The sequence below is a fragment of the Taudactylus pleione genome, unplaced genomic scaffold (genome assembly GCF_031769625.1).
Source record: "Taudactylus pleione unplaced genomic scaffold, aTauple2 ptg000316l, whole genome shotgun sequence".
Lineage (NCBI taxonomy): Eukaryota > Metazoa > Chordata > Amphibia > Anura > Myobatrachidae > Taudactylus > Taudactylus pleione.
Genome location: NW_028284717.1, coordinates 2,841,774 through 2,869,543, shown reverse-complemented (window position 1 = coordinate 2,869,543; position 27,770 = coordinate 2,841,774). Strand labels below are relative to the sequence as shown.

The 27,770-nt window shown below is 41.4% G+C and overlaps 1 protein-coding gene across 2 annotated transcripts in view; it reads left to right on the top strand.

Annotated features, from left to right (window-relative positions):
* The window catches only part of CADM2 (cell adhesion molecule 2), a 431,199-nt gene that overhangs the window by 90,142 nt on the left and 313,287 nt on the right, over nt 1–27,770 (top strand). The window contains exons 2-4 of one of the 2 annotated variants that reach the window (XM_088442731.1): nt 8,370–8,522; nt 13,277–13,414; nt 18,438–18,608. In XM_088442731.1, coding sequence (XP_088298857.1) covers nt 8,483–8,522; nt 13,277–13,414; nt 18,438–18,608 — 349 coding nt within the window. In that variant the 5' untranslated portion in view covers nt 8,370–8,482. Of the gene's footprint in view, nt 1–8,369; nt 8,523–13,276; nt 13,415–18,437; nt 18,609–27,770 lie in introns of those variants that run through there. The other variant, XM_088442730.1, reaches the window with a different exon arrangement.

Genomic DNA, 27,770 nt, shown 5'->3' with positions numbered 1-27,770 from the left:
AAGCAGGTAAAAGGTCTGGAGTTGATTCTAGATGTGACATTTGCATTTGGAATCAGTTGCTGTCGACTCTCAATATGAGATCCAAAGAGCAGTCACTATCAGTGAAGCAAGCCATCATTAGGCTGAAAAATCTAAACAAACCCATCAGAGAGATAGCAAAAACATTAGGTGTGACCAAATCAACTGTTTGGAACATTCTTAAAAAGAAAGAACGCACCGGAGAGCTCAGCAACAACAAAAGACCCAGAAGACCACGGAAAACAACTGTGGTGGATGACAGAAGAATTATTTCCCTGGTGAAGAAAAACCCCTTCACAACAGTTGGCCAAATCAAGAACACTCTCCAGGAGGTAGGTGTATATGTGTCAAAGTCAACAATCAAGAGAAGACTTCACAAGAGTGAATATAGAGGGTTCACCACAAGATGTAAACCATTGGTGAGCCACAAAAACAGGAAGACCAGATTAGAGTTTTCCAAACAACATCTAAAAAAGCCATTACAGTTCTGGAACAACATCCTATGGACAGATGAAACAAAGATCAACTTGTACCAGAGTGATGGGAAGAGAAGAATATGGAGAAGGAAAGGAACTGCTCATGATCCAAAACATACCACCTCATCAGTGAAGCATGGTGGTGGTAGTGTCATGGCGTGGGCATGTATGGCTGCCAATGGAACTGGTTCCCTTGTATTTATTGATGATGTGACTGCTGACAAAAGCAGCAGAATGAATTCTGAAGTGTTTCGGGCAATATTATATGCTCGTATTCAGTCAAATGCTTCAGAACTCATTGGACGGCGCTTCACAGTGCAGATGGACAATGACCCGAAGCATACTGCAAAAGCAACCAAAGAGTTTTTTAAGGCTAAAAAGTGGAATGTTATGCAATGGCCAAGTCAATCCCCTGACCTGAATCCGATTGAGCATGCATTTCACTTGATGAAGACAAAACTGAAGGGAAAATGCCCCAAGAACAAGCAGGAACTGAAAACATTTGCAGTAGAGGCCTGGCAGAGCATCACCAGGGATGAAACCCAGCGACTGGTGATGTCTATGCGTTCCAGACTTCAGGCTGTAATTGCCTGCAAAGGATTTGCAACAAAGTATTAAAAAGTGAAAGTTAGATTTAGGATTGTTTAGCTTGTCCCATTACTTTTGGCCCCTTAAAAAGTGGGAGGCACATATAGAAACCGTTGTAATTCCTACACTGTTCACCTGATTTGGATGTAATTACCCTCAAATTAAATCTGAAAGTCTGCAGTTAAAGCACATCTTGTTTGTTTCATTTCAAAGCCATTGTGGTGGTGAATAGAGGCCAAAATATGAAAATTCTGTCAACGTCCCAATATTTATGGACCTGACTGTATATATATATATATATATATATATATATATATACATATACATGTGTATAGCAATAGAAGCCCCCACACCTTGCCCCGATGCTTACTATAAAAAAATCCGGAGTACAGCGTTTAGCTGTGTCAGCTCCGGTCCTTGGTCTCCTCCTCGGCGGCTCAGCTATTATTACCTTATACTGCGGCTGCTGAGGAGCTATCACAGTAAAGGTATCAGTCTCGCGAGATGTGACTCCTCTCGCGAGACTGGTACTGTGACAGGCACACAGTGACAGGTAATAACAGCTAAGCCGCCGCGGAGGAGACCAAGGACCGGAGCTGACACAGCTAAATACTGTACACCAGATCTGTATGGTAAGCTTCGGGGAAAGAGTGTGGGGGCCCCGAGTTTGCCGCTCCGCCTATAATCCAGCCCTGGCTGCCCGGTCAGAGCTGAGCTCCGATCGCAGCAGCTGGGCCAGCACTGGCCCTTAAAATGTATAAAAAGAGACCGGCCCAGCGGGAATCAGCCCGGCATCCCGGCGGCCCAATCCGCCCCTGCTCGCAGCTGTGTAAATATGTAATGTTAGCAAAGATCACCCGAGCATAAAGACGCCCACTGCTGCCTTTGTACTTGCATGCGCGATTGCAAACACACATAAATATTGGAAACATCGAAGGACATCAGCGTCCATTTTACCCTTGTGGCAGGTCTGACCTGCCACCGCCTAGGGAGCTCTTCTGCCATGCAGGGCTGCGTATGCACTGCAGTGGCTTAATTTATGCACACCCATGAAACGGCGTTCAAATGCCCAGGCATACGGCGATCGCTGCGGGATCGCACATCTGCCTTCGCGCACGCACACTGTGATGCATACACATGCGTAATGGCAAACAATCGCTCAGTATGCTTGTGGATTGCAATAGCGTCCACCTCTGAATCAGGCCCCTAGCTCCACCAAATTTGGCATGGTGATTTAGTTTGACCAGGATTAGGTTTTTGCCTAGGTTTGAACTTTGCCAGGGCCACAAACTACCACACAATCCTTAAAAATGGGTACACTCTTAAATTACACAGGTTCCGGGGCTGGCTCTAGTGGAAATTGGCAGTCTGCCAAAAACCCATAAGAAAGCTACAGAAGTATCCTTTTAACCTCAGTCTGAGCAAACTTGATGACTCATGCAAGTTCATATTAAATCCAGAGCCTCTGTGTTTGCATGCAAGGGCATAACTAGAACTTTGTGGGCTACATAGCAAGATCTTAAAGGCTCCCCCAAGCCCATACATTTGCCCCTCCACAGAGCCCATGCAGGTTATGCTATACTGGTTATTGTGAAGCTCTTACATCAATGTGTCTGAACCTGCGGTTGGACTGCCATAGTCTTTTTTGTTTGGTCACAGTGAGTGGAAGATCTTCGTACGTTTCGTCATGATGGATGAGGAAGACGTGTCTGTGAGATAACGTCAGAGATGTGTGATAGAATTTTGTGTTAAGCTTGGAAAAAGCAGAAATGAAACTCATGAAATGTTACGGCAAGCATACGGTGGACAAACAATTAGCCATGCTGCAGTATTTTGGTGGTGGAAGCTCTTCAAAGAGTGTAATACGCGAGTGACTGATGAAGCGCGTTCTGGGAGACCATCCACCGCGGTTACAGATGTCAACATTGCCAAAGCTGCAGAGATGTTGCAGAATGACAGAAGGTTGACTTTACATAAACTTTTGGCTTCACTTGACGTCTCATTCCAATGGGTTCATCATATTGTGAAAAAGGAACTGAAAATGCATCACGTGTGTGTGCCAGGTGGGTACCCAGAGATCTCACAGAAAAGCAGATGCAACGACAAGTTGAATCATGCAAGAACACCATTCGAATGTCGGAGAGGATACCCGATTTCCTGACATCGATTGTGACGTGTGACGAATTGGGGATTCGTCATTATGATCCAGAATCCAAACAACAGTCCAGTGTATGGAAACACACAAATTCATCTCCGCCCAAAACATTCTGTGTGATTCCTTCGGCGTGTAAAGTCATGCTTCTGCTGTTCTTTGACACGCACGGTATGATCCTACAGCACTGGGTTCCCCGTGGACAGACAATTAATAGTGACTACTATGCAAACGTCCTGAAAACCCATTTGCTTGTGGCCATGAGGAAGAAAAGACCACATTTGCTGAATTAACAGTGGTTTTTGCTCCAAGATAATGCCTGACCACATGTTGCTGCTGTTGCATTGGCAGCACTGACTGAAATTAATGGGACAGCACTGGAGCACCCTCCATATAGCCCGGACTTAGGCCCTGATTCAGAGCCGGTCGCTATTTGCGGTCGTTCGTTCCAAAAAATAGGGGGTGGCTATTCAAATGAACCGTTCGCTCTTTGCGGTCTGTTCACGCCTCTATGTCTGAACGAGCGATCAAAACTTGCGGTCGTTTTTTGGATAACTACGCCCCCTGGCCGCTCGCATCCTACGTCATGTCCGCTATTTATTAGATTAATCGAGTACATCGACCAGCGTATGAACTGCTCGCTATTCTTGTGGTTGGTTTTTCCTACCACAAATTTGCGAGCAGTTCTGACTATAAAATAACCTAGTGACGTGGTTAGTGACGCTGCTTTATTAATTATGCACACCTATAAAACGCCCGTTTTGACCTTTAAGCACGCGTTCGGATCTCCACTCCCCGTTTTCAAGCACCTTCCCCTGTTACCACCCACATACGCCTCCTCCTGTCACTCATATTAGCAGGCATTCGCTATTTAGCGAACAAACGATTTTTGGCCGCACTGACTGGTTCGCGCATGCGTATTACGATCCGTACGCATGCGCAGTTGGGCAAACATCGCTCGGAACGAACGAGCGGCGCTTACGAGTGGCTCTGAATCAGGCCCTTAGCGCCCTGTGATTTATGGGTATTCCCAATCCTGAAAAAACATCTGTGCGGAAAAAAGTTCTCAACAGATGATAAAATGAAAAATGCCACAGCTGCAAAACTAAAAGTGATATAACAAAACAGTCTCCTGCACATCTTTGAATCGTTATTGAAACGCTGCAAAAAAATGGATTGAATGTGAAGGACGCTACTCTGAAAAAAAAAATGTTCAGATCCTGTGGAGTCATCTAATTCTGAATAAAAAATCAGTCTCATTACTTTTCAATCAGCCCTTGTATATTTATACTCGTGTATATATATATATATGGAGAGAGAGAGAGAGAGAGAGAGAGAGAGAGAGAGAGAGAGAGAGATTATTGTCTGTTGGTTATCTTTCTCTTCTACAGTACATTAGTGTGTATATGGTGAGCTTTTAGCAACAGACCAGGGGGTAAATTTGCTAAGATGGGAGTTCTATTTAAAAGTGATGTTGCCCATAGCAACCAATCAGATTCCAGGTATTATCTTATAGAAGGTGCTAGATAAATGAGAAGTAGTATCTGATTGGTTGCTATGGGCAATATCACTTTTAAATAGAACTCCCATCTTAATAAATTTACCCCCAGGTATCATAATGAAAGTCATAGTTTTAGAATATGAAAAAAGTATAACTGTGGCATCAACAGAAGACACTCAATATAAACATCTGTGTACTGAGTCAAGGAATTAAATTAGATTCAGCTCTTCACATATTTATTTTAAATGTTATATCTCTGTGATATTTTCCTTTGAATGCCTCTGATATCAGGAGAATTAGGAAGAAGGTAGCTGCTGTTGAGTGTTTCTAATAATTAGGTGAGCGATTTGGCAGTTGTAAAGCAGACTGCATAAAGTAACCCTGAAGATTATTTTAATGTATAAATGTAACTGTTAAGGGAAATAACTGAAGAGAAAATAAACAGAGATTTATCATGTAGCACTAATATATTAAAGTTTTAATAATTTCTTTTTTGCAAAACTTTCTTAAAAAACATTTATCCTTAAAACGCGGACTGTAATGGCGGAGTTTGGAAACCTCTGCATTAGAGGACAATCAAACTAGACTGACCAAGCGTTTAAGGTCAGGCAATAAAGGGACCCAAACATACTTTTTGCAGAGAACATGCTTTAGAGGGCTCTAAAGGCAATCTCCTCATTCCCCTACCCTGAAACCTCTTGGATGAAGATATTATAAGAGTAGATACACCATGAAATAAGCTGGTAGGTGTATTTTCAAGTTGGATACTGCTTTCAATATGTTGCTGATAAGTTACCATGATTGATTTATGTAAACACACATGGAGAGGAGATGTACTGTAGTTCTCAGAGTTTTGCCTATATTCTTGGAAATCTTACATATCATCATATATGTTCCCCTCGGATAATGTGTCTAATTTGTTGTCTTTACATTTATACCCCCTCCATTTCGTTTTACATTTATGGTTCAAAGTTCTATAGCATGTTATTTTCCTTGACAAATGTAATTATATTTTCGTGCATAGTATATTTATTCCTCGTAATAGGCACCATCATTCAGAGAAAATAATTGAGGTTAGAAAACCCTTAAACTAAAGCAGGTCACTTATCACCCTGAAAGACAACTGTTGTCGGCGCTTACCACCACTGTAAACTAGAGATGTGCGGGTTCGGTTCTCGGAGAACCGTCAACAACCGAAATTAGGGGTTCTGAGTCCAACCGAGTCCAAGTTTGGAATCACTTTGGGGTACCAAGTCAAACCAAGCCCCGGTTCGGATCTTTCCGCGGTTCGGAACTCGGATTTAAAAACCGAACTCGAGTTTTGGATTGCTTGCTAACAGGTGAACAGTTTTTTTTAATTTCAAAAATAAATGCAGATCCAAAACCAAAACACGAAGATGAATCCAGATCCAAAACCAGAACACGGGGGTGTTCATGCCCGTTATTTGCTCCTCTACATAAATAAAAGCCTCTGAATTCTAGAACTTTGAATTGTTTGAAGGCATTTTAATTCATTCAATTATTAATTCGCTCTTTATTCCAAACGGCCATTTTATTTTTCTAGCAGGACTATAAATTTAGTTGCTCCCAATGAGATATGTGAATGTAGCAAATTAGAACAAGTGAACTGTACACTAATTATGTTTATTACTGGTCTACTTTATGTTGTAGATTTGATTTCAGACTTTGATTCAAGTATGTTATTCCTATTAATGTCAATGAATTTCTGTTAAGCATGAATGGCTTTGGTGCTTAAGGGATGTTGTAGGTAATTCCCTAGTGTTCCATGCATTGATGATTGAGGTCTTTTCTTAATAAGATGTTGGATGGTAAACGTTTCGAGAAATTACCTTTTTACATGCATTGCAGATAAGCCATTGACTCATAACTCCCAATCATTTAATACACATTATGGAATAGTGATACAATTATTCCAGTGGTTGAAATTATATCCTACCATTTCTTGTCAATAATGATCAAAGGAAATTATGTATTCTATCTTTAATTGATGAGACATATAAGCAATTCACTAATTTTCGCACATTGGATAATCATCAACAATATTTCAGAATTAACATTTTTGTTAATTTGTGCAATACGCCTTGGTCAAGCATTATACAGACATATAAAAGTCATATTTAATGGAAAAGTCAGACATACTGTACATTTTGACATTATCTGGGGAATCCTCAATTATCCAGGCATCATATGGATTAATCTGGGGCATAGTTTACCAATCAGTTAAGGTGACATTTATTTGGTGATGGTGGCACACTGATGATTGGTAAACTAGCTACAGTATACATAAGCTATCCCAATTTTGCAGCAAGTCTGGTAGTTTTCAACCAAATTGGCAGATCAGTGAAACGTATGGTGCACAAACAATTGTTCTAAATAATCAACATCCAATTCAGATAATAAGAAAGGGCGGAAAATCTTTTTCTCCAGGAATCTAATCAGCTTGCGTTTGCTGTCATTGTCCAAATAGAAACATGGGACAGATGCAAACTTAAGCCCCTCATACAGCCACCAAATTAACCCATTATTACCATCCACTTATTAAAGCTTTGGGTTTTACTTTTCCTACAAATATGAAGCCACATAAAAATAAAGATAAGGCCCAGAGCCAGCCTGTAGCTATTACAGTTATAATAATCATGGGAACTTATTTTTGATGGCTGTTGAAAATAAAACATTAACACTATACATGTGGCCGCACATACGCACTGGCAGGGATGAACTGTTCCAGATTTGTAGGTCCCCTACTGCCGGTTATAGGGTAACAGCATTTAAAAATGGTGTTTCCCAGCAACCAGAAGCTTCCGTCCCTATAAAGTTTCATGGGGACGGTCCGGAGTTTAAAGGCACTAGATTCAGTAGGTGAGCAACTGATAGAAAAGTGACAGAAGTTGAGAGAAGCCCTTTGTGTATAGAAAACATCAGATAAAGTTCTTTCCTCAGTTTAATAAATAGACCCTAAGCTAGTTTTACAGTATCTGTGTTTTATTGCTTTTATATAAGAAAAAAAAAATCTTTTGGATTTATATTCTGGTACTGTTACCTCCTGCTAGCTTTACACGTTACCTCCTGCTAGATGCTTTCTACTCCCAGCCTATGGAGGTGCGAGCAGGAATCAGCTACCGTCATAGTCAGAACAAGATTCCTTTTCCTTTTCTTGTTTATTTTTTTCTTCTCATGCCGCCGAGTTTGTAGATTTTTGTTTTCTTTTTTTTTTTAAAATGTATCAGAAAGTGAAAGCGGCTAGAGGCAAAGTGGATCAGGCTCATTGCCTTCTAGACCCAAAGCCATTGGTTTTGTAAATTATGTTTATAATATACTAAACTTAAAACGTTTTCTTTTTTTTTTGTGATTTTATTCTCGACATTTACTATGCTGGGTGTTTTCTCAACAGCAATCATATTTAATGACACTGTCATTTTGCCTAATTATTTTCTTTTTTGGGGGGGAGGAGCTACAGCAATGTCATCTCTTAATTATTGAATGTAGTATACAGCACAGTGCTATTGAAAACAAATTAGACAAAATGTTAACCTGCTTCTTTGTATGCAATTTGTTGTCAGTTACCCATATCATTCAATAAGGGAAGTATTTCATATCCTTGTATATCTTTCAGCCCTTAGGGACAACAGGATTGAACTGGTACGAGCATCTTGGCATGAGCTGAGCATCAGTATTAGTGACGTCTCTCTGTCAGATGAAGGGCAGTACACCTGCTCCCTATTCACTATGCCTGTCAAAACGTCCAAGGCTTTCGTAACGGTTCTGGGTGAGTACAACGACCTCTAATCACTAGATACCTGCATAGAATACATAGAATAATCAATTAAACAAATTTAAAGTAAACATTGATTGATGTATTGTCGCTGTATGAATAGCTTTGCTTTAAGGCAATATATCCATCTTGTCATTACCTATATCAGTTATTAACAAATTAAACTAGTTAGTATTTTTACAAATATGATCACCTAATGCTATTGATTGTTGCCATTTTCTAATGACAGCGCATGCCACCTGTCTGCAAAAGCTTCTTGGCACTGCTAATATGCCCTCCTGGCTATCAGGTACAACCACATATATAGAATGCCAGACAGTTTAAATCAAGGGTTGGTCACATATTGTATCATGACATAGCCGAACAGTGTCAATGCTATTAATTACCTTCAGTAACAATTGTATTTTGAATCAACATAATAGGACACTGCTGAACTACATATAAATCATACACAGTGTTGATGAATGTTTGCACATGTGTGTTCCAATATTTGTAAATGTTCCTTATTTAATCATCATAATAAACATTCCTAATTTCATGATAATTGGTTAATAAATAATAGATTTACCACTTCCAGACTCGCCCAATTGCAGTCCCACACTCAGTGTTCACCGATCTACAGAAATCTTTCTCTAAATTTGTTTGGAACTGGAGGCCCCCAAGAATCAAGTAATCAATATTTAAAAAACCTATCCCAGCTAGAGGTAAGGGGTTTGCTGATTCCAGACTTTACTTCTGGGCTACCAATTTAGCACACATTGCAGCAATCTTTGCTCCCCTAGGTACAATCGGTTGTGTGGATATTAAAACTAAAGCTTTAGCTATCACATCTCTCTCCTCACTTTGGGGACTTCCCAGACCCTGCAAACATAATGGCCTTGCCGTACTAGCTACTCTTCGATTTGCCACAAAAGTATGGAATGTGTGATCACTTAAATTTCATATCTTGACTGCCATATCCCCTATAACCCACATTTGGGATAATCCCATCTTCCCACTCTTCTGTGCTCTTGCAACTCTGGTCCAGCATGGGTATTAAATGTATAACCATCTCACCGATGGGTCTCATTTTATGACATTTAATGTCTACAACACTCTACAACAAAAGTCTGCACTGCAGGGTCCAAGACTATCAATATTTCCAGGACAGACATTTTACCAACTCCCCCCTCATAGCGTTTGTCGGTTGCTCCTTCCCTTTGAAATGCTTTGTCTGTGCAATCCCATTGCTTTGTCTGTGCAATCCCATTTGATGGGGAATGATTTTTTCTTACAATATACTCTTGGATACAACATCAAAGCTTCATTGTAGTCATGAACATGAGTGGGAGTCAGACTTGGGTCTACATTCCAGAGGAGGACTTCTGGCAGGGTATAAGAGAAAGGAGAAAGCCTACAGTACAAGTTTACTACCATTAGTATTACACACCTGACAAATTGAGCAACATTTTCCCTGCTTCTAATCCGTTATGATGGAGGAACTGTGAACACAGGGGACTTGTCCCAAGTTAGCCTTGTTCTGGGACAAGATCTGCAGACTTCTTATTTATATATTGAAAGGCCCTATTCTTAAAGACCCATGGATTTTTCTTCTATCATATTCCCCCAACAGCTCTCCAAGCACTCCATAAAATTGGCTGCACATATTCCAGCAGTATCCAAATCAACTATTGCTTCCCATTCCATGAGTTGGCCAAAAATTGCTTAACATGGCTTGAAAACCCTGTGGCTGCAATATTCTGTGTTTACTTAACATGGGCCTCAATGGGAGTTAACGTTGATTTTATTTTGCAGCCCCTGAGTAGGTGAGAAGTAAGGAACAATCTTTATTCTAATGTAAAAAAAGTTGTGACTTCTCTAGTATACCCTTTCTAATGAAAATTCATGTACTTGGAGTCATTAAAATAGCATAATTTGGCCAATAATAACATGTCGATTTTCAGGTGATTTTCTGTAAAATGCTCAAAAATGGGTTTAGTTATGTGGGTTATGAATTTTGGGGTGTTGTATTGATGAGAAAATGGTTTTTGAACATGTAGATGGGAGTGTTTGTGTCCTAATATATTTGAAACCCCCTTTAAAACAATGAAAAACATATAGCAGACATTTTGTATAACAAAATATTCTAGAGGCTTTAATTTGGTGAAAATAACTTTTCTGCTATCATTTTTACAATGTTAATAAAAAAGGTAATAATCAGCCATTTGACACCTTTTAAGAACATCAAAATAATGTGCTTATTGCCACTAAAAGCCTTTTATACTGTTATCCAATGTTATTTACTACTTTTCTGGGGATACCGGGTGTTTTCCCTCCTTTTTAATGCACTTTCCCTCCAGGTTGCGCACTGTAAAATAGTAAGGGTCAAGCTAAAAATAGCCAATGAAATTCACGTTAATTTGAGCAGTGGCAAAATCTTGACTGAAATTGGTTAACTGAACTCTCCCCTAAAACCATTTTATCAAGAGTTGGGCAGATGGAAGGTCTTTCTTGCTGGTCAGGAACATTAGTAAGGCAGCACAATTTGCACTCAAGTGCAGAAATTTACTTAACTTTGATGGCTGGATGTACTAAAGTGAAAAATGTGGTTAATTCTCCAAAAATGCAGATTTCAGGGGTGACTGCATTTTTCATATGTACTAAGAACCCGAATCCGATGCATTCCAGTGCTTCGTCCCGGTGGGTACTGCCATCTTCAGGTGGCTGTACCCAAGCCTATGGGTTTCTTATCGGGATGCTTGCCCTGAGAGAGATCTGATTGGATCCCTCCCATCTTCCCCTGCAGTGCTGGTGTCCTACTGCGCATGCGCAGAAGGACGCCAGAGGCACTTTTGGGTGTTAAACCCGGAAGTCCCTCTAAATGGGGGTAACGCAAAGGGCAGCTCTTATCGGGAGAGCAGTCCTTTGCAATTTAAATCGCATTTCTAAATACATACCATGGTAATCAACCGCAGTATGTACCCGATAAGAGGCAGAATGTACTGCATCGTGAATGCAATGATTAGTACATCCCGTCCTGAGTGTCTGAAATATTTAATTGAGTTAAAGGGGTGGAGATGCAAATTTTTTGGGGAATTCTCTACATTACAGGAAGGTGCAATTCCTCTTCCTTACCATAAAATGGATTGAATTATCCACCATCTCTGTGGTCCCGGAGATTCAGTCTAGTTTCTACAGTATATATTGAGAAGCATTTTCTCACCTCTCATGGAATAATTACATATTCAGTAAGGACTTAAGCAAGCAATTAATTAATTTAGCAACAACGCTGTGATAAGTACAGCTGATCATGCAATGCCTTGGTTTGAAACTGCTGTACTTATCAAAATGACCACAATATTCTAGAATATGCCTATTCAGCCCTGCCCTCACATGAACAAGTATAGGAAGTGTACAGTTTAAAATTATCCATTGAAATAAGAAACTTCCAATTTCACTTGTGTAGAAAATATGCATCTGTATTGTTTTCTTTTTTCAAATATAAATGCTCTGTATATTAATTATTACTGTTTGTCGGAGCATTGGGAATTTTTTTTTTCTTCATTTTTAGTATCTCTGCTTCCAATTGTGCGCAGGGGACAATATTTTGGCTACAGCCTAACTTAAACCTTTCAACCATATATTATTAAAAACACAGTGGTCGTAAAACTCTAAAATCAAGGAAAGTTTCACAACCGCTCCATGTTTTTGTTTCCTGTCTCCGTGGTTTTCTTAGAACCTGTTATTTCTGCCACCTGCTTATTAGTTTTAGTTGTTTTATTGAGAACACTTCACCATTTATACCTCATTCCCTAACTGATCTCTCCTTTCTTTATCCTCGGAGGGTTTCAGAGACACTAAAAATGAAAGAGATTCATGGAGAAAGCCGCAAAATAACACTTAAACTCAACAGTTTATGAGATTCATTGAATGTCAGCAGCAGAATTAGATGAAATTGCTATAGTATATTGCAAACATGCCTATGTTTCTAACCTGTTATACAATTTTAAAGATTGATCTTTTTTTTTTTGTCTACAAACTTCACTTATTTTAGAATACCATGCTCCTTCACTTAATAAGACTAATGCTGGATACCAGTAATATTAAAGTTAATCCAGCAAGTGAATTGGTTTTGTGCATAGCATGTGAGAGCTGTTTTTTTTTTTTTTTAAGCCCCACTGAGACTATTTTACAAAAAATCTTTACAAGTTTGCCATTAAGGACAAAAACTACCATTCTCAGCACAGTATTTCAGGATAATATCTTCCTCGGCTTAATGCTTTTCCATGGAGACCTATCTTTGGATCCAAAGTATGAATGTCTAGATAAATCCTCTGTATGAACTGATGGTTAGGCATAACACAAGCAAACAGAGGTTTTCATATACAAACTTCACTATTGGAATACATACCTATAGTAGGTGATTATCAAAGTGATTTCTTCCTTGCTCACCCTCCCCCCCTGCTATTTATTTAGTGCATTTGTTTGCCATTATTATTTGGTATCTTTTAGTGACAATATTATTGGAACAGTTATTATTTCAATTTTATACTGCGTTTCTTAAGTATTTGATTTTGTGGCTTACTATATTTTTAGTATTGTATAGAATACTATGTTGTGGTAAATGTATGTATATTTTTGTTTCTTTGTTTTTACATTACATTTTACTTTATATGTTTAATTAAATAAACCATAATTTTTTTTATATTTAATTGATTATTTAACATTCAATAATTTAAATATGCATGTACTTACTTGTACTGTTTTAGGTGTCCCTGAAAAGCCACACATTACAGGGTTTACATCCCCTGTCATGGAAGGAGAAATAATTCAATTGACATGTAAAACATCTGGCAGTAAACCAGCCGCTGATATTAGATGGTATAAAGGTGACCAGGAAATCACAGGTAAGAGGCAATTATGAACTCAATGTCAAAGTGATAATTTTGAGAACCCTTCTATGTATATAGAACTGGTGACACCAATGGATGACTTGTTCTGAATTTTGAAAACCAAAGTTAATCTGTGCAAAGGCTTACTGCATATGTGTATTTAATGTGCTCATCTGCTCCAGATTTACCCTTAAACAGAATGGAGGCAGACGCTGCCATCTTGTGATCCCTGGTTGGGTAAAATCCATAATTGCCAACTCACCTGGGAATGTCCGAGACAACCAAAATTTCAGGGAGTTCACCCATGCTACTAGAAGAGTAGACCAGCCTCTTGTATCCCACACATTTCCCTAGTGAAGTGAGTGAGATAAGGACTCAATGATGTGACTGTTATTGTGCCTCTTCAGCCGCGCTGTACAATGCCGTGAACCGGGGCCATGTTGAGAAAGTTCATGCTATATTGGCCCAAAAACACATCTTACCTGGACGCTCCATCTCCCAGATAAGAAAAGTTGGCCAGAATGGGTATAATCAAAATAGATGGTAAGGTGTCAAAAGGGAGTGTACTTTAAAGCAGCAGCTGATCCCATCTGTATAAACTCCTTGTTTTGTAGAATGGTATTTTAATCTAACAAGTATAGTTGTTATTTAAGTCTCCTCTAGTTGTTGGATTCATAATGCATATTAGTTCCAGGGCTGCCAGAAAGCTATAGCTTAGTATGACTACAGTTGTATAGAGCCCCCAAAATTTTGGTCATTGCGATTTATCAAAATTCCAGAATAATGTTAGTTTTGTTCCTAAATTCCACTTTAAAATTAGGGTTAAGAAGATCCAAGCTTTGATTTGCACTGCACCAGGGCCGTAACTAGGGGTGTGCCAGAGATGCCATTGCACAGGGAGCAGGGTCCTGGGGGGAGGCACCATCGCTGCCCCAAGGCCCCTGCATCTGGCTAGCAGGGTGACTGAAATGTCACCCTACAGCCAGTATTGCTGCTGCAATGGAGCCCAGAGCTTCCTGTAGCCTGTACAGCCGCTTTAAGAGTCCAGGGGGCTGCTCTGTTACGGTGCTGCACTGTCTACCACCATTATAAGCTTTGCTGGAGCAGAATCTAGCAGTCTATACTAGAAAACTAGCACTGCCAAGTCTGACTCAGAAGTGCTAGTGCGTCTGCACGAACTAGAGTTCATGCAGGATCACAAAGCCCCAGCATTTGGTGGAAGGAGCCAAACAGGGGCAAAACCCGGGCACGGTAGCAAACGCCATCTGAAGATGGCAAATGTTCCCACAGTCAAGATCCCAAAATGTTATATTTTCGGAGCTTGAGGAATTGAGGTCCCCATACTAGTGTGTGGGGACACTGGGCCACATCGGGAGTGAAAGGTAAGCAGGAGATACAGTATCTGAGATATCTCCTGCGATACCTTTATGATGAATGGCCCCAATACTTAATTACTACTACAAAAGTAGGTGAAAATTTAAATTTTGACCTACTTTTATAGAAATTAAATGTTGAAGAATATTGTCCTAAGGGGTAAATTTACTAAAGTGTGGTTTTAGTGGTGGTACCACCCAAAATAAACAACCAGAATGTATGAGATGAATGAGCTAGAATCTGATGGTCACATCTCCAATTTTGTAAAACGGCACTTTAGTAAATTTACCCTGAAGTATTGATAGTGACAATGGGGTCTATTCATGATGTTAATTATCGGGGTCTAACTCGCCGGAACAATTCATCATTGCTCCTGCGTGGTGACCGCTGATGCGAAATCAGCTGTCCCCGCGAGCAGCTTCACTGCTCCTTTTCGGAGGAGTGAATATTTTCACTTACGGAGCAGTGACGGGACTGCGCATGCGCGACCTACAGATCACGCATGCGCACAACAGCCCCAGCGTCCGGCGGAAAGAGCCGGATAGGGATGGAGAGATCCAAAAGAATCCCTCTTCACAACCCAGAACTCCTTCCTATACGGAAGGAGTGGGCTGTGATGCCGGAGCAGGAGCATTCGCCATCTGAAGAAATAGAGTAACAATGTAAAATATGAGAACATACTTGACCCAGACCCTAGAGAAGGGGGTGGTTGGGCCCTCAGGTAGTGGGGCCCGCCTGGGACTCTCCCCTGTAACCCTATGGACCACTCCAACCCTGTATACAATTACAGAGCACACTGTCAGAAAGTACTGTAGGTCCTTTTATCATTTTACTCTTAGGAGGGGTCTATGTACTAAGCCTTGGAGAGAGTTAAAGTGAAGAGAGATAAAGTACCAACCAAACAGCTCCTGTCACTTTACATGCAGTGTTTGAAAAATGACAGTTAGGAGCTGATTGGTTTGTTCTGTGGGGGGAGATGTACTAAACCTTGGAGAGTGATAAAGTGGAGAGAGATAAAGTACCAACCAATCGGCTCTTAACTGCCATGTTACAGGCTGAGTTTGAAAAATTACAGTTAGGAGCCGATTGGTTGGAACTAAGCTCTCTTTATCTCTCTCCAAAGCTTAGTTCCTTAGTAGTAGTATTTCCCCCTGTATTTCTCTCCACTTTATCTCTCCCCAAGGCTTAGTACAGTACATCTAGCCCAGGTAGAGATAGATATCAAATCTTCTAAGGGGGACAGGTGGAGGTGTTACCAAATCAGATTCTATCTATCTTGTATCTAATACAGTCTGTAAAATGATAGCTACAGTATATCTGATTGCTATAGGCAAACACCTCCACTTGTCCTCTTTAGAAGAGTTGATACATCCCCTCCTAATCATTGAGATACAGGCCAGATGAATAGAGCATCTTTATTTGAATCATAACCAGTAGCATCACTACGGAGGTGCGGACGGCAACGGGTGTCACCATCCTAGGGGGTAATACCAAAATGCATGCTCCTCCTCAGTGAGCAGGAGTTGTTGCTGCAATGTCACGTTATCGTGCAGAGCCAATAAGTCACCGAGTGCGAGGAGAGTCTCTGGGGCAGCCCAGCGTCTCTGTGAGTGCAACTCACACACCCCCAGAGTGATGAACATAGGGGCTACCACCTGCGGCCACGCCCCTTCCCCACAAGGCCATGCCTCCTTTACGGGTACGGACAGGGCCTATGTGGTGCACTGGGTGACACCGACCTCAATGACACCACTAATCATCATAACCCAGAGAGAATACATAAGAAATCACTATTTTCTGTTATACCAAAAACGCCTCACCTAAGAATAACGTATGGTCAGAGACTCAGAGTGCTTTTAAGTGCTTTTCACACCTGAAGATGTACTGTATGGAAGGTGGTAGTGGTGGTGGCAGTGGCATCCCTCCCCGCGGTCTCACCTGGTGCGGGGAGAGATGCAGTGTGCACGGTTCTGTCACTTGCTGCCAAAAGGGGGCATGGCCTCGCTGGCATGGGGCGTGACCTCACAGGAAGGGGGCATGGCCTCTAGACCCAAATCCTGTGGGTCTGTGCTTATTACTGGGGGAGTGGGGTGCCGGAGGTGTGGACTGCCCTGTTTGCAGTGCCGGCTCCCTCACAGTGTCAGGAGCCAAGTGCTACACCCGGCTCCTGTCGCTGAGGGGAAGTCTACACCCTGGTTTCACCCTTTGGTGGTTGACACCCGGGTGTGGCCTGCACAGTGGCGTAACTAGGGTATTTTGAGCCCAGGGCAAAATTGAAAATGGAGGCTCGCCCCATTTGTGCGTGTTGCAAAAAATGGGCGTGGTCACATGCCACAAGGGGAGTGGCCACTGAAAAATGGGGCGTGTCAATATGACACAAACCCCTTTCTCTGGGAACATTCCTTTCCATTACATATGCACCTTAATGACCCAAGTAGTAGTGCCCCTCTTGCAATGCCCACTGTAGTAGTGCCCTTTATGCAATGTCCCCAGTAGCAGTGCCCCATGTAGTAGTGCCTTTTATACGGTAGTGCGGTCCCCCACACACATACCCCCCCCCGCTGCCTGTCCCACAGCGCCCAGGACACGAGCCCTGGTGGCTCTGCCCTAGTTACACCACTGGGTCTGCACCCCCCTTCTGACTCCACTGGGTGGTGTGGTTTAAAAAATTCAGTGTTTTTCCTATTTGTGGACTTAATACAAGATCATAGTTTTAATAAATGTATCCTATCACCCACTTAGTGATCTTTAAGAGCATATTTTTAATGCAGATGTCATGAATATTTTTTGCCCAAATTCGCGATGTGAAAATTTATATTTTTAGTTTACGCAAACTTACTAAAATATTATATTTAATGATAAATAGGCTCATTAGTGTCTCGTAAACCAGCAACATCTGTTTAAAACATATGGCCTGACTCATCAAGGATCGCAGTTGCAACCGCGTATGCCGATCGGTCGATGGTGCGTGTTGCGCAGGCATATGCATCACAGTGCACGTGCGTGAGTTTGCATTGCGGTCGCCTACGCAGATACAAAGTCATCGCAGAGTGAGTGAAGTCAGGTCAGCGTTTGGAGGTGGAGACAGGGGAGTGGCTGGAGAAACGCAGGCGTGCCTGTCCTTTAGCCACTGTGACGGCATACGCAGCTTGTGTACTCACTGCGTGCGGTGAGGTTAGCAATTCTGAGTAAGGTCAGACCTGTTGTAATTGTGCTTGAGGGGCCGATGATTCTTGATGGTACCAATGTATACACAGGACTGCAAGGTATTACACTTGTGCGAAAGTGGTAGTGGGCTTCTCCATGCTGGCTTTGGGGGTCTCTATACTAGCTTTGCGATTGCAGTCCTTAGTATATTTTCGCAGCATGCCTGCGTGCATCACAATAGCGATCCGTAGAGAATCAGGCCCTTAATGTAATAATACAATGAAATCATATTGTTGCTTTACCAAGAACTCAATGTTTCTATTGTGTTTTCTTAAGTTGCAAGTAATAAATGAAACTTTTAATGTGCTTCAGTAAGGCTCAATGGCTTCTGATTGTCACTTACTATACATAGCAGGAAAGGCACAGTTAGGGATGAAAGACTTGTGCTTCATACTGTTATAGTCAACCTTTCTATGAACTTAAGTGTTTTCTTTTTTTTTCCTTTCTGTTACAATAGGCGTGCAGAAATTACAAGAGCGCGATAGCAATGGGAAGACATTCACAGTCATTAGCGTTCTGGATTTCCGAGGGGACCGCAAAGATGACGGCGCAGTCATCAGGTGCAGAGTGGACCACGAATCCTTAAATTCCACACCTCAGATAGCGATGCAGCACTTAGAAATTCACTGTAAGTATGGAGATACAATGAAATAATCATTATTAGAAAGAATGGCTGCAATATAACTGCTATTTTATCTGGCATTATTAGTTTTTTTTTTCTTTTATGACTTCTATGGATTTTTGCCTCATTTGTACTATGTGGTATTTGTGCTATGCAGTACTTACTGTCCGTTAGCGCCCATTGTTGGAGAGATCAGACACAGGGCAGCGAGGAGAATGAAAGGAAGCCTTGACATTCAGCTTGATTAGCCACTTTGTTGCACAGGATGAGAGAGATTTGCCGAACCTCCTTTAAAGTTTTGCGCCCATCTCCTTACATGCAGGCTCTACTGTGGTGTCGCAATTCAGAAGTTGTAAGATTCATGTCACATCATTTTCTTAAATTAAGGAACTGAGCTGGAATTTCTCTTGTTCTTAGTAGTGTTTCATGACAAAATGTCTAAAGGGGGTATCTAGATGTAAATAATCCTCCAATATCACTCTCACCCTTGTAAATCATTAGTGGGAGTTCTTCCACCACCCCAAGACTCCCACTGTTACTGGGTGGCAACTTGCCATTGCATGCACTGACAAGAGGAGATTGTGGGCAGAGATGGGAACTACTTTAAAACTCCCAAGGGTGCGGGTACAGGTAATGGGAGGCATGGTCAAACTCGTGAGGCAGTTGGGGGAGGGGGTGGCGCTGCGGAAGAACTGTTTAGTTTCAACTTTACTCCCCAAGGAGTCAGATAGGGATTGGCTGGGGCTTTGCAGGATCTGGAAGGGCATGGTGGCCCAGATGGGCTGCAGAAGGCAGGCAGAGTTGCTTTTGGGAGATGAGCCGGAGCCACGCTTCACTCGAGAGTTACCCAAAGCAACCAATTACCTTCTACCTTTCATTTTATAGAATTCATTTAATAAATGATAGCTACAGTAGAAACTGTTTGGTTGCTATGCAAAACAATTTTCAGGCTCCACTGCTGCCCAGGGGCAAATGCAGGATTTCTATAGGTGAAATTATTCCCCTCAGCTAAATGCACAACAATGTACTGTAACAGGAATCCCAGTGATGCCCCTTGGGATTCCACATCTGACTGCCACAGACAAGGCAGTGTGGCTTCGCACACACACACATATGCATAATTAACATACATGCACTTATAGATGCAACACATATAACATTTTGTTTTAATACTGGGTGATTCTACTGCCATCTCGCATTATAAAGCATTATAGGTTTTCTATTTTTAGTCTTAATGTAAAGGCTATGCTGGTTTCCATCATAGCATGTAGGTGGGATCAGCATAAGGCCTCTATGGGCAGAGGAGAAATCTTTATCTTGCTCCTTTATATCCATACCCAGATATCACCAGACTCTTGATAAAAAGGATATGGCCAATTAACAAGATTGGGACCTCTGGTCTGACAACCTTGCCATTTGGGCACTATGGCTCTCATTCAGAGGCGGTCGTAGGAATTGACCGCTCGTTCTGAATGAGGGCGGCCGCTTGTATTTTTTAGTGCGGCCTCCTGGTCGCTAGGTAAGCTGTGGGTTACCACCCACAGCTTTAGCGATCGACCAGGTTGATGGTCACGATGGTCAAGACCATCGCGACCATCGGGGCTTGTGACGAGACCCTAAGGGTGGGTCTCCGCAACCACAAGCCCCAGGGAGCTTCCTGCTCTGATCGAGCCGCCCACAAAACAGCAGGCTCCGGGGCTTGCGCACGTGCAGTGCTGCGCGTGCACAGGGCCTTAACATCGACCCGGTTGCGAGCACTCAGCGCTTGCGAACGGGTCTGAATGAGACCCTATGTCTCCTGTCCATTATACCAGCACAGTAGGGACAAATGTTTCTATGACTATTTTACTTTATTTGACAATGTGTAGGAAACATGATTTTATGATGTTGTGGTTATTTGTTTCAAAATGTAAAACTAAGGCATTACAGGCATCTACCTAGGCTTCAGTCACAGCATAACCCAGCTTTACAGAATTTATCTGCACACCATGTAAGATGTAGTATGACAGGTCTTAGGAACCCTCTTTTTGCAACACAAGCCACCTCCTAACCTAAATTGGTATTGGTTTGTGAAGAAATGTATTATTCATTGCAAATTTTTTTGAAATGATTGAACTAATGAGCTAATTAATATTCTACTTAAATTGAATATTAATCTATTCTATTCAGGAGCTCATTAAGAAACTTTTTTTTTTTTACTATGTCTAGCCTCAGGGGAAACATTCTTTTTACAGATGTGACCTGACTCTTGGATAAAGCAAGTGTTAATAGAGGGCAGTGGTGATTTGATTTGTGATTTGATTGACTAGAAATAGCCATTATCCAAGTGTGTCTCTCTTCCTCCCTCCCTGCCTCCACCGTCCTCTCTTCTCTTTTTTCCTTGCTCTTAGAATTATCACTACCTTTAGACAAAAACAGCAATAAAATATATCACATAACATATGGTTAAAAATACCTATGGAAATAAATGTATATTAATAAGCACTTGTGTTGAGTTTGATGGGATACGCCACCAATACATACTAAAAGAAGAGTCTAAGGCAGTGTTTCCCAATCTCGGTCCTAAAGGCACACTAATAGTCCAGGTTTTAGTGATATCCTTGCTTGAGCACAGATGGTTTAACTAAAATAACTGAGGTACTAATTAAGACACCTTTGCTTAAGTATGGTTATCCTTAAAACCTGGACTGTTAGTGTGCCTTGAGGACCATGGTTGGGAACCCCTGGCCTAAGGGGTATATATACTAAAGTGCAGATTTTTAGAAGTGGAGTTGTTGCCCATAGCAACCAATCAGATTCTACTTATCATTTATCTAGCACCTTCAGGAAGATAATAGCTACAATCTGATTGGTTGCTATGGGCAACAACTCCACTTCTAAAACCTGGCACTTTAGTAAATATACCCCATATTCTCTGATTCAGAAGTGCACACCCTTGGTACATAATGCCGATGTTCATGTACTAGAGTGACTATTTGCAACTGTGCATTCTCAGAAAGTTCTGAAATCCCCTACGGTGCAGGCATTACACAGAGTGTACGCGCAAAGATGCTGTTGTGATCAGGTCAGATGGTATGAGAAATGGGGCGGCAAACTGATGGGCGTTTTTTGGGTAGTGACTGGGAGGTGGCCTGAAGTGAACACACACAAAAAAAAGTTAGTCTCATGGGTGTGTTATGGGAGTGTGGAGGGCGTAACAGTGAAAGCGGCTGCGTTTTCAGTTGCACAGCTGCGGTCTCAGAGGCCATGTCCAGATGGAGAAACTGCACCTGCCATAGTGCTGGTGCACGTTTGGGTGTGCTCAATGATGTGCAGATGGTGGCGTGTGAAAAATCACCGGTGATGTTGCAGTGACGCTGGAAGCGGGCTATCCTGTTTGTGCTATAGAGACGCTATGTGGTGCGAAAAAATGAATGCTAAAGTGTGAAAGTCAGAAACTAGCTATCTATGGCAAGGCTTCTAAGTTGCGGCACCATATGGCACAAAAACACCAGGCGAATGAGAACACAATCTGTATACTGCAAAAATGATAAAGTGTCACTATGGAAATATTTAAAATATTTCTGTAAAGTGCCTTAAAATCCTTCTGGAAAAAAGCTCTATAAAAATAAAATAATTATTATTAATTATATAATTAAAAAAAAAATGGCAACATGAAGCTCACACAGATACAATTTGTATAGAAATTAAAAATAATAAAACTAATTAGAAGCACTTGTAAAGAAAACACCAGTACAACAATGTGTAACACATTCAGAAATGTACTGTACTTTGTTCTCAGGATAAAAAACAGATACTGAAATGTATTAATAAAAATAAAAGAAAATGCAATGGAGTTGAAACAGTTAACAACATGACATTATTTCCGTATTATTAAATCATTATTAAAAAAAATTACTGTTAGTTTTTCTGGTTTGCATAATTAAAACAGGAAAGTGCTGGGCCTCTGCGGTGGCTGCACTGGCTGCTGCTCAACATGTTGTTTTCAGGACGGGCAGCTAATTTGTATGGTTCTTGCTTTCATGTTCATATTCCCTTAAACCATGCTATGGGTGCAGTCATTTTAAAAAATGTATCAAAAGTTTGCATATTCTATGTTTCTTCAGCATTCAGTCTGTCTCTGCACTGCAGGGGTGCCAATGGAATCAAAGAGAAAGGCAGTCAAGTCAGACTCCTTCCTCGCTTTGTGGGATTCTGCTTACTGGATACAGAGAAATGTATTTTAGTAAAAAATTTTTTTAGAAAACTTTAGAAATATTACTGCTAAAACAAGTGAGAGAACAATATTCTGATACTGTACAGTATAGTGTAGTTATTTCCATTAGTTTAAGCACATTTTTAGATTATTGTAATTGTTCATTATATTTGCTGGGATTCAATTAAGTCTATTACAGAAGACAGGTGCATTTGGGCGGACACATGCTTGCCTACGTTTGAAAGATTACATTCGGGGTTTGTGCAAGAAACATCCGGGTGAAGGGGGTGTGCCATGCTTACACAAGGGACATGTCTAATTCCACCTATGGGGCATAGCTTGTACTGCCCAGGATGTGTCCAGCAAGTGGAATACATAATACTGTGTGCAGCATGCTGCCAGAGGGGCTGTGTGTAGTGGTGGCAGTACAGTTGCGGTGGCACCCATGCAGACGCACTGTGTGATAAATTATATGTATAAAAGTAAATGCAGAACTATAGGGGTCTCAAACACTTGTGATAACTGGAGGGATACATAATGGAGGGCAAAACTTATTAGGGCTAAATGTAGACCCCAAGCTCTTTAAGCATCACAGCTTTACCTATCAAGCTTTAGCAAATACTGTAAATGTTGGACTAAACATTTGTAAAATAAAATATATATACAGTATGTGTGTGTGTGTATATATATATATATATATATATATATATGTATAGTACCCACACACACACACACACATGCATACACACAAATCTATACATACAATGAAAAATAACTTGTAATAAAAGTCTAAAGCTGACTCATTTGAGTCAGGAGGATTTTCAGTCTTCTTGCTGTTCACAAATATATGTACATACTGGCTAGAGCACCTGTGTTACCCTTAAAGTTATATGCGCATAACCTCCACAGGATGTCTTACAATATTACGGGAGTGTAGGTGTCTACAGTATGGCACAGGAGAGTGATGTGCTATAAATCCCACAGATAACACCATGAAGACCTCTCTCCTGCTTGCTAGCCTCCAAATGTTTTGTATTTGATTTGTTCAGTCTGTAGGGTTCTAGTTAAGTTTTATATCATTGCTTGTCACTGATTGACAACACCTCTTTCATCCCCCCTACCCGTTGGTTTATATGTGTTGTTTGTGTGTCCTCAGAAAGACCAGAAGATTTTAGATGATTGGTTAGGTGTTTTAGATGGATGGGTCCCTGCCAGGAAAGGACACAGCCCGTCCGGGCGTGCTTCTCTGGAGAGTTGAACGCCAACAAATGATTTGAGTGCATGTTCCTGTTGTATTTCGTCCGCTCTTTGTTGTTTCCCACCATATTAACTTTAAGTAACTTAATTCATTTCATATTCATAACATTTCAAGAAATCTAAGTGGTTGACGTAAAAATAAATTTGACTTAAATTAATCCCGACTCTGGTTGTCCGGTCTCTTTATTTTAGAGAAGTTTTTAGAATGAATTTAAGTCTTCTGGGCTAACTGTGGATATCAACCACTGGGAAGTTTAACAATGGATCTAAATAGTACAGTAAAGGAAATAGGGGCCAAAATTACTGCAGCTGGAGGCAGTACTGCGCTTGCGCCGATTTTGTGAACGTAACGGCGCATGCGCAGCACTGACTACAGCTGCGGTAAGGTAGAGTACATAGGGAAAAGTATCTATTTCCTGAAAAGCTGTCATCGCAAAAATGACAGCTTTTCAGAATAGATACTGATGGAGAGGAGGAATGCTGAATCCTCCGGTAATTAGGTAGAACTCCATGTAAGTTCTAAACCTAATTACCTCCATCAATTTTTTAGGTATGATGAATAGGCCCCATAGATACTTACAGTATCTTAATTCAAGACTTGAAATAGAAGAATTGATAGGAACACTCCGGGGTCAGGGCCGGAAGCACAGGATTAGAGTCAAGCAACAAGCCAAGGTCAAACTCAAGGGGTGAAATGTAACAGCTTGGAAGATGCAAGCATCGGTGAGATCCTGGTGAAACTGCCTGATGTTTTAAAGAGGAAATCATTTAAGAGGCAAAAACAACCTGGTTTTGCTTTTTAAATGATCGCCACTTGAAAGTATTGGGCAAACTCGCTGGAAACTCACCAATGCCGGCCAGTCGCAGCCTATTACATTTCCTCCCAAGAATCAAACAGAGCACTGATCCGGGGCATAAATAAGACCACCTGAGCAAGGAGCTATAACCGGCACACATGAAATGGCAAGGCAGCTATTTCAATTCTGAGTAACCAAAGAAATGGAGTCTAAATTTCAGTCTACTACTAATGCATGATCAGCAGCAACTATAAGACAGCCATGGGGAGATAAGAAGACTATGGGCTCCATTTATTAACGAGTTTTATGCGTGTAAACTCGTTGTGTATGTAAAATAGAAGCTGCTGGTATTTATTATTGATGTGTGCCTTGTTTTGTCTGCTGGAATATAGCAATGCTATTTCCCTTCATATAGCCATTGACTGCTGTGTGTATTTATCAACGAGCGGTATTTTGAACTTACCGCTCTCGTTGGTGTAATTGAAACTCTCCACGGTGCAGTAGCTATTACTGTATGTAGCAGACCCCCCTTCCTCTCTTCCGCCTGCACCAGCCGGTGTCCCAACACCTCCCCCCCCCACAGTACACAGAAGCCACTTCCACCCTTCTGCATCAGCCAGCAGTCGCCTCTCCACCTTCCTTCCTCCCACAGCAGCAGCAGATGGCGCCCCTCACTCCCGCATTAGCCACCCCTCTCCTCTCCCCCTTTCCTCCTCCTATTGCAGCAGCAGCCGGCGAACCCCCCTCTCACATCAGCTAGCAGCCTCTCTCTCCCTTTCCTCCTCCCGCTGCAGCAGCCGGCATGCCCTCCCTCCCGCATCAGCTGGTAGTTCCCCCTCCCTCCCAGCAACCCAGCCCTCCTACCCTGTGAGGCTGCGGCAGCAGCCTCCTTCCCCAGCCCTCTACACAGTAGCGTGTGCTGGACTTGGAAGGGAGGTTGCTGCCGGGCAGGGATCCTAAAGGGGAGCCAGCGGCCAGCCAGGAAGATAGACGGCACATGAGCCGATTTCAGCAATAAATAAAAACTTCCTTTGCTGGCGCTGCTTGTGTAAGAAAAACGCTGCAGAGTTTATTTACACTAGCGCTTGCCAGTGACAGCAAAATTGCTAAATACAAGTTGAAAAAAAGAAAAACTCTGCAGTGAGTGGAAACGTAAAATATCACTCCACTTAAAAGTCGTTAATAAATGGAGCCCATATCTTAGGCAACACCTGTACAGGTGCCTGGATGGTTCAAACCCCTAGCTGAGCACAAACAGAGTTGTGGCCATGTGACTACTACATAGTTCAGTTCATTTTGAACAAGTTACCCATTTATTGTAGTGCTCCTTTTTCTTGCAAATACCTCAGTGTAAAGAAAGGAAATGCCCTCCACAGATTATAGATCTAGATCTGATTATCACACTTTTATATTATTCTGTGTACAGGACTCTCACACAATCTTGTTTTCTTGCACAAACACTGGGGTGAGAAATAAGTAGTAACTACACCCATGTATGCTGGAGGATGTTGGCTATTTTCTTGTAGTACAGATCGTTCTGCTAAATAAGAATCTCTTAATTATAATCTACATTTATACAGGGCAGTTAACTAGAAGAAAATGTATATTAAATTTATAATGACACCTTCCCCTATTTATGAGAGTAGTATCTACTTCTTATATTATGGGTCATAGAGCTGGGACCCACAAGTTTACCCAAGCTTCGCGGGAGTCTGTGAATTCTTTTCCAGTGGTTTTCAAAACATTCCAGAATAGTAGTCAGTTATAGGTAGAACGTAGCACAAATCATATATGAAATTATTGCAGAATCACACAAAAGACAAACTATAGACTAAGGTTGCAGTAGTTTTGCAGGGTCCATATTGATGGTGCATAGCCAAACCTATGTTTTACTCCTGGAATAACTTTACCTAAAGATGTACAACCATGGCCGAAAGTTTTGAGAATGACACAAGTATTTGTTTTCACAAAGTTTGCTGCTTCAGTGTTTTTAGATCTTTTTGTCAGATGTTACTATGGTATACTGAAGTAAAATTACAAACAAGTGTCAAAGGCTTTTATTGACAAAATTACATAGTAATGCAAATAATATTTGCAGTGATGACTCTTCTTTTTCAAGACATCTTCAATTTGCCCTTGCATACTGTCAATCAACTTCTGGGCCACATAGTTTGTCAGAATTTGTGGGTTTTTGCTTGACAACCAGCCTCTTGAAGATTGACCACAAGTTCTCAATGGGATTAAGGTCTGGGGAGTTTCCTGGCCATGGACCCAAAATTTCAATGTTTTGTTCCCCGAGCCACATAGTTATCACTTTTGCCTTATGGCAAGGTGCTCCATCATGCTGGAAAAGGCATTGTTCATCACCAAACTGTTCTTGGATGGTTGGGAGAAGTTGCCCTTGGAGGATGTTTTGGTACCATTCTTTATTCATGGCTGTGTTCGTAGGCAAAAATGTTAGTGAGCCCACTCCCTTGGCTGAAAAGCAACCCCACACATGAATGGTCTCAGGATGCTTTACTGTTGGCATGACACAGGACTGAAGGTAGTGCTCACCTTTCCTTCTCCGGACAAGCGTTTTTCTAGATGCCCCAAACAATCTGAAAGGGGATTCATCAGAGAAAATAACTTTACCGCAGTCCTCAGCAGTCCAATCCCTGTAACTTTTGCAGAATATCAGTCTGTTCCTGATGTTTTTACTGGAGATAAGTGGCTTTTTTGCTGCCCTTCTTGACACCAGGCCATCCTGCAAAAGTCTTCGTCCTGTGTCATGCCAACAGTAAAGCATCCTGAGACCATTCAGACACTTATGAAATTCTTGTAATTTTACTTCAGTATACCATAGTAACATCTGACAAAAAGGTCTAAAAACACTGAAGCAGCAAACTTTGTGAAAACCAATACTTGGTCATTCACAAA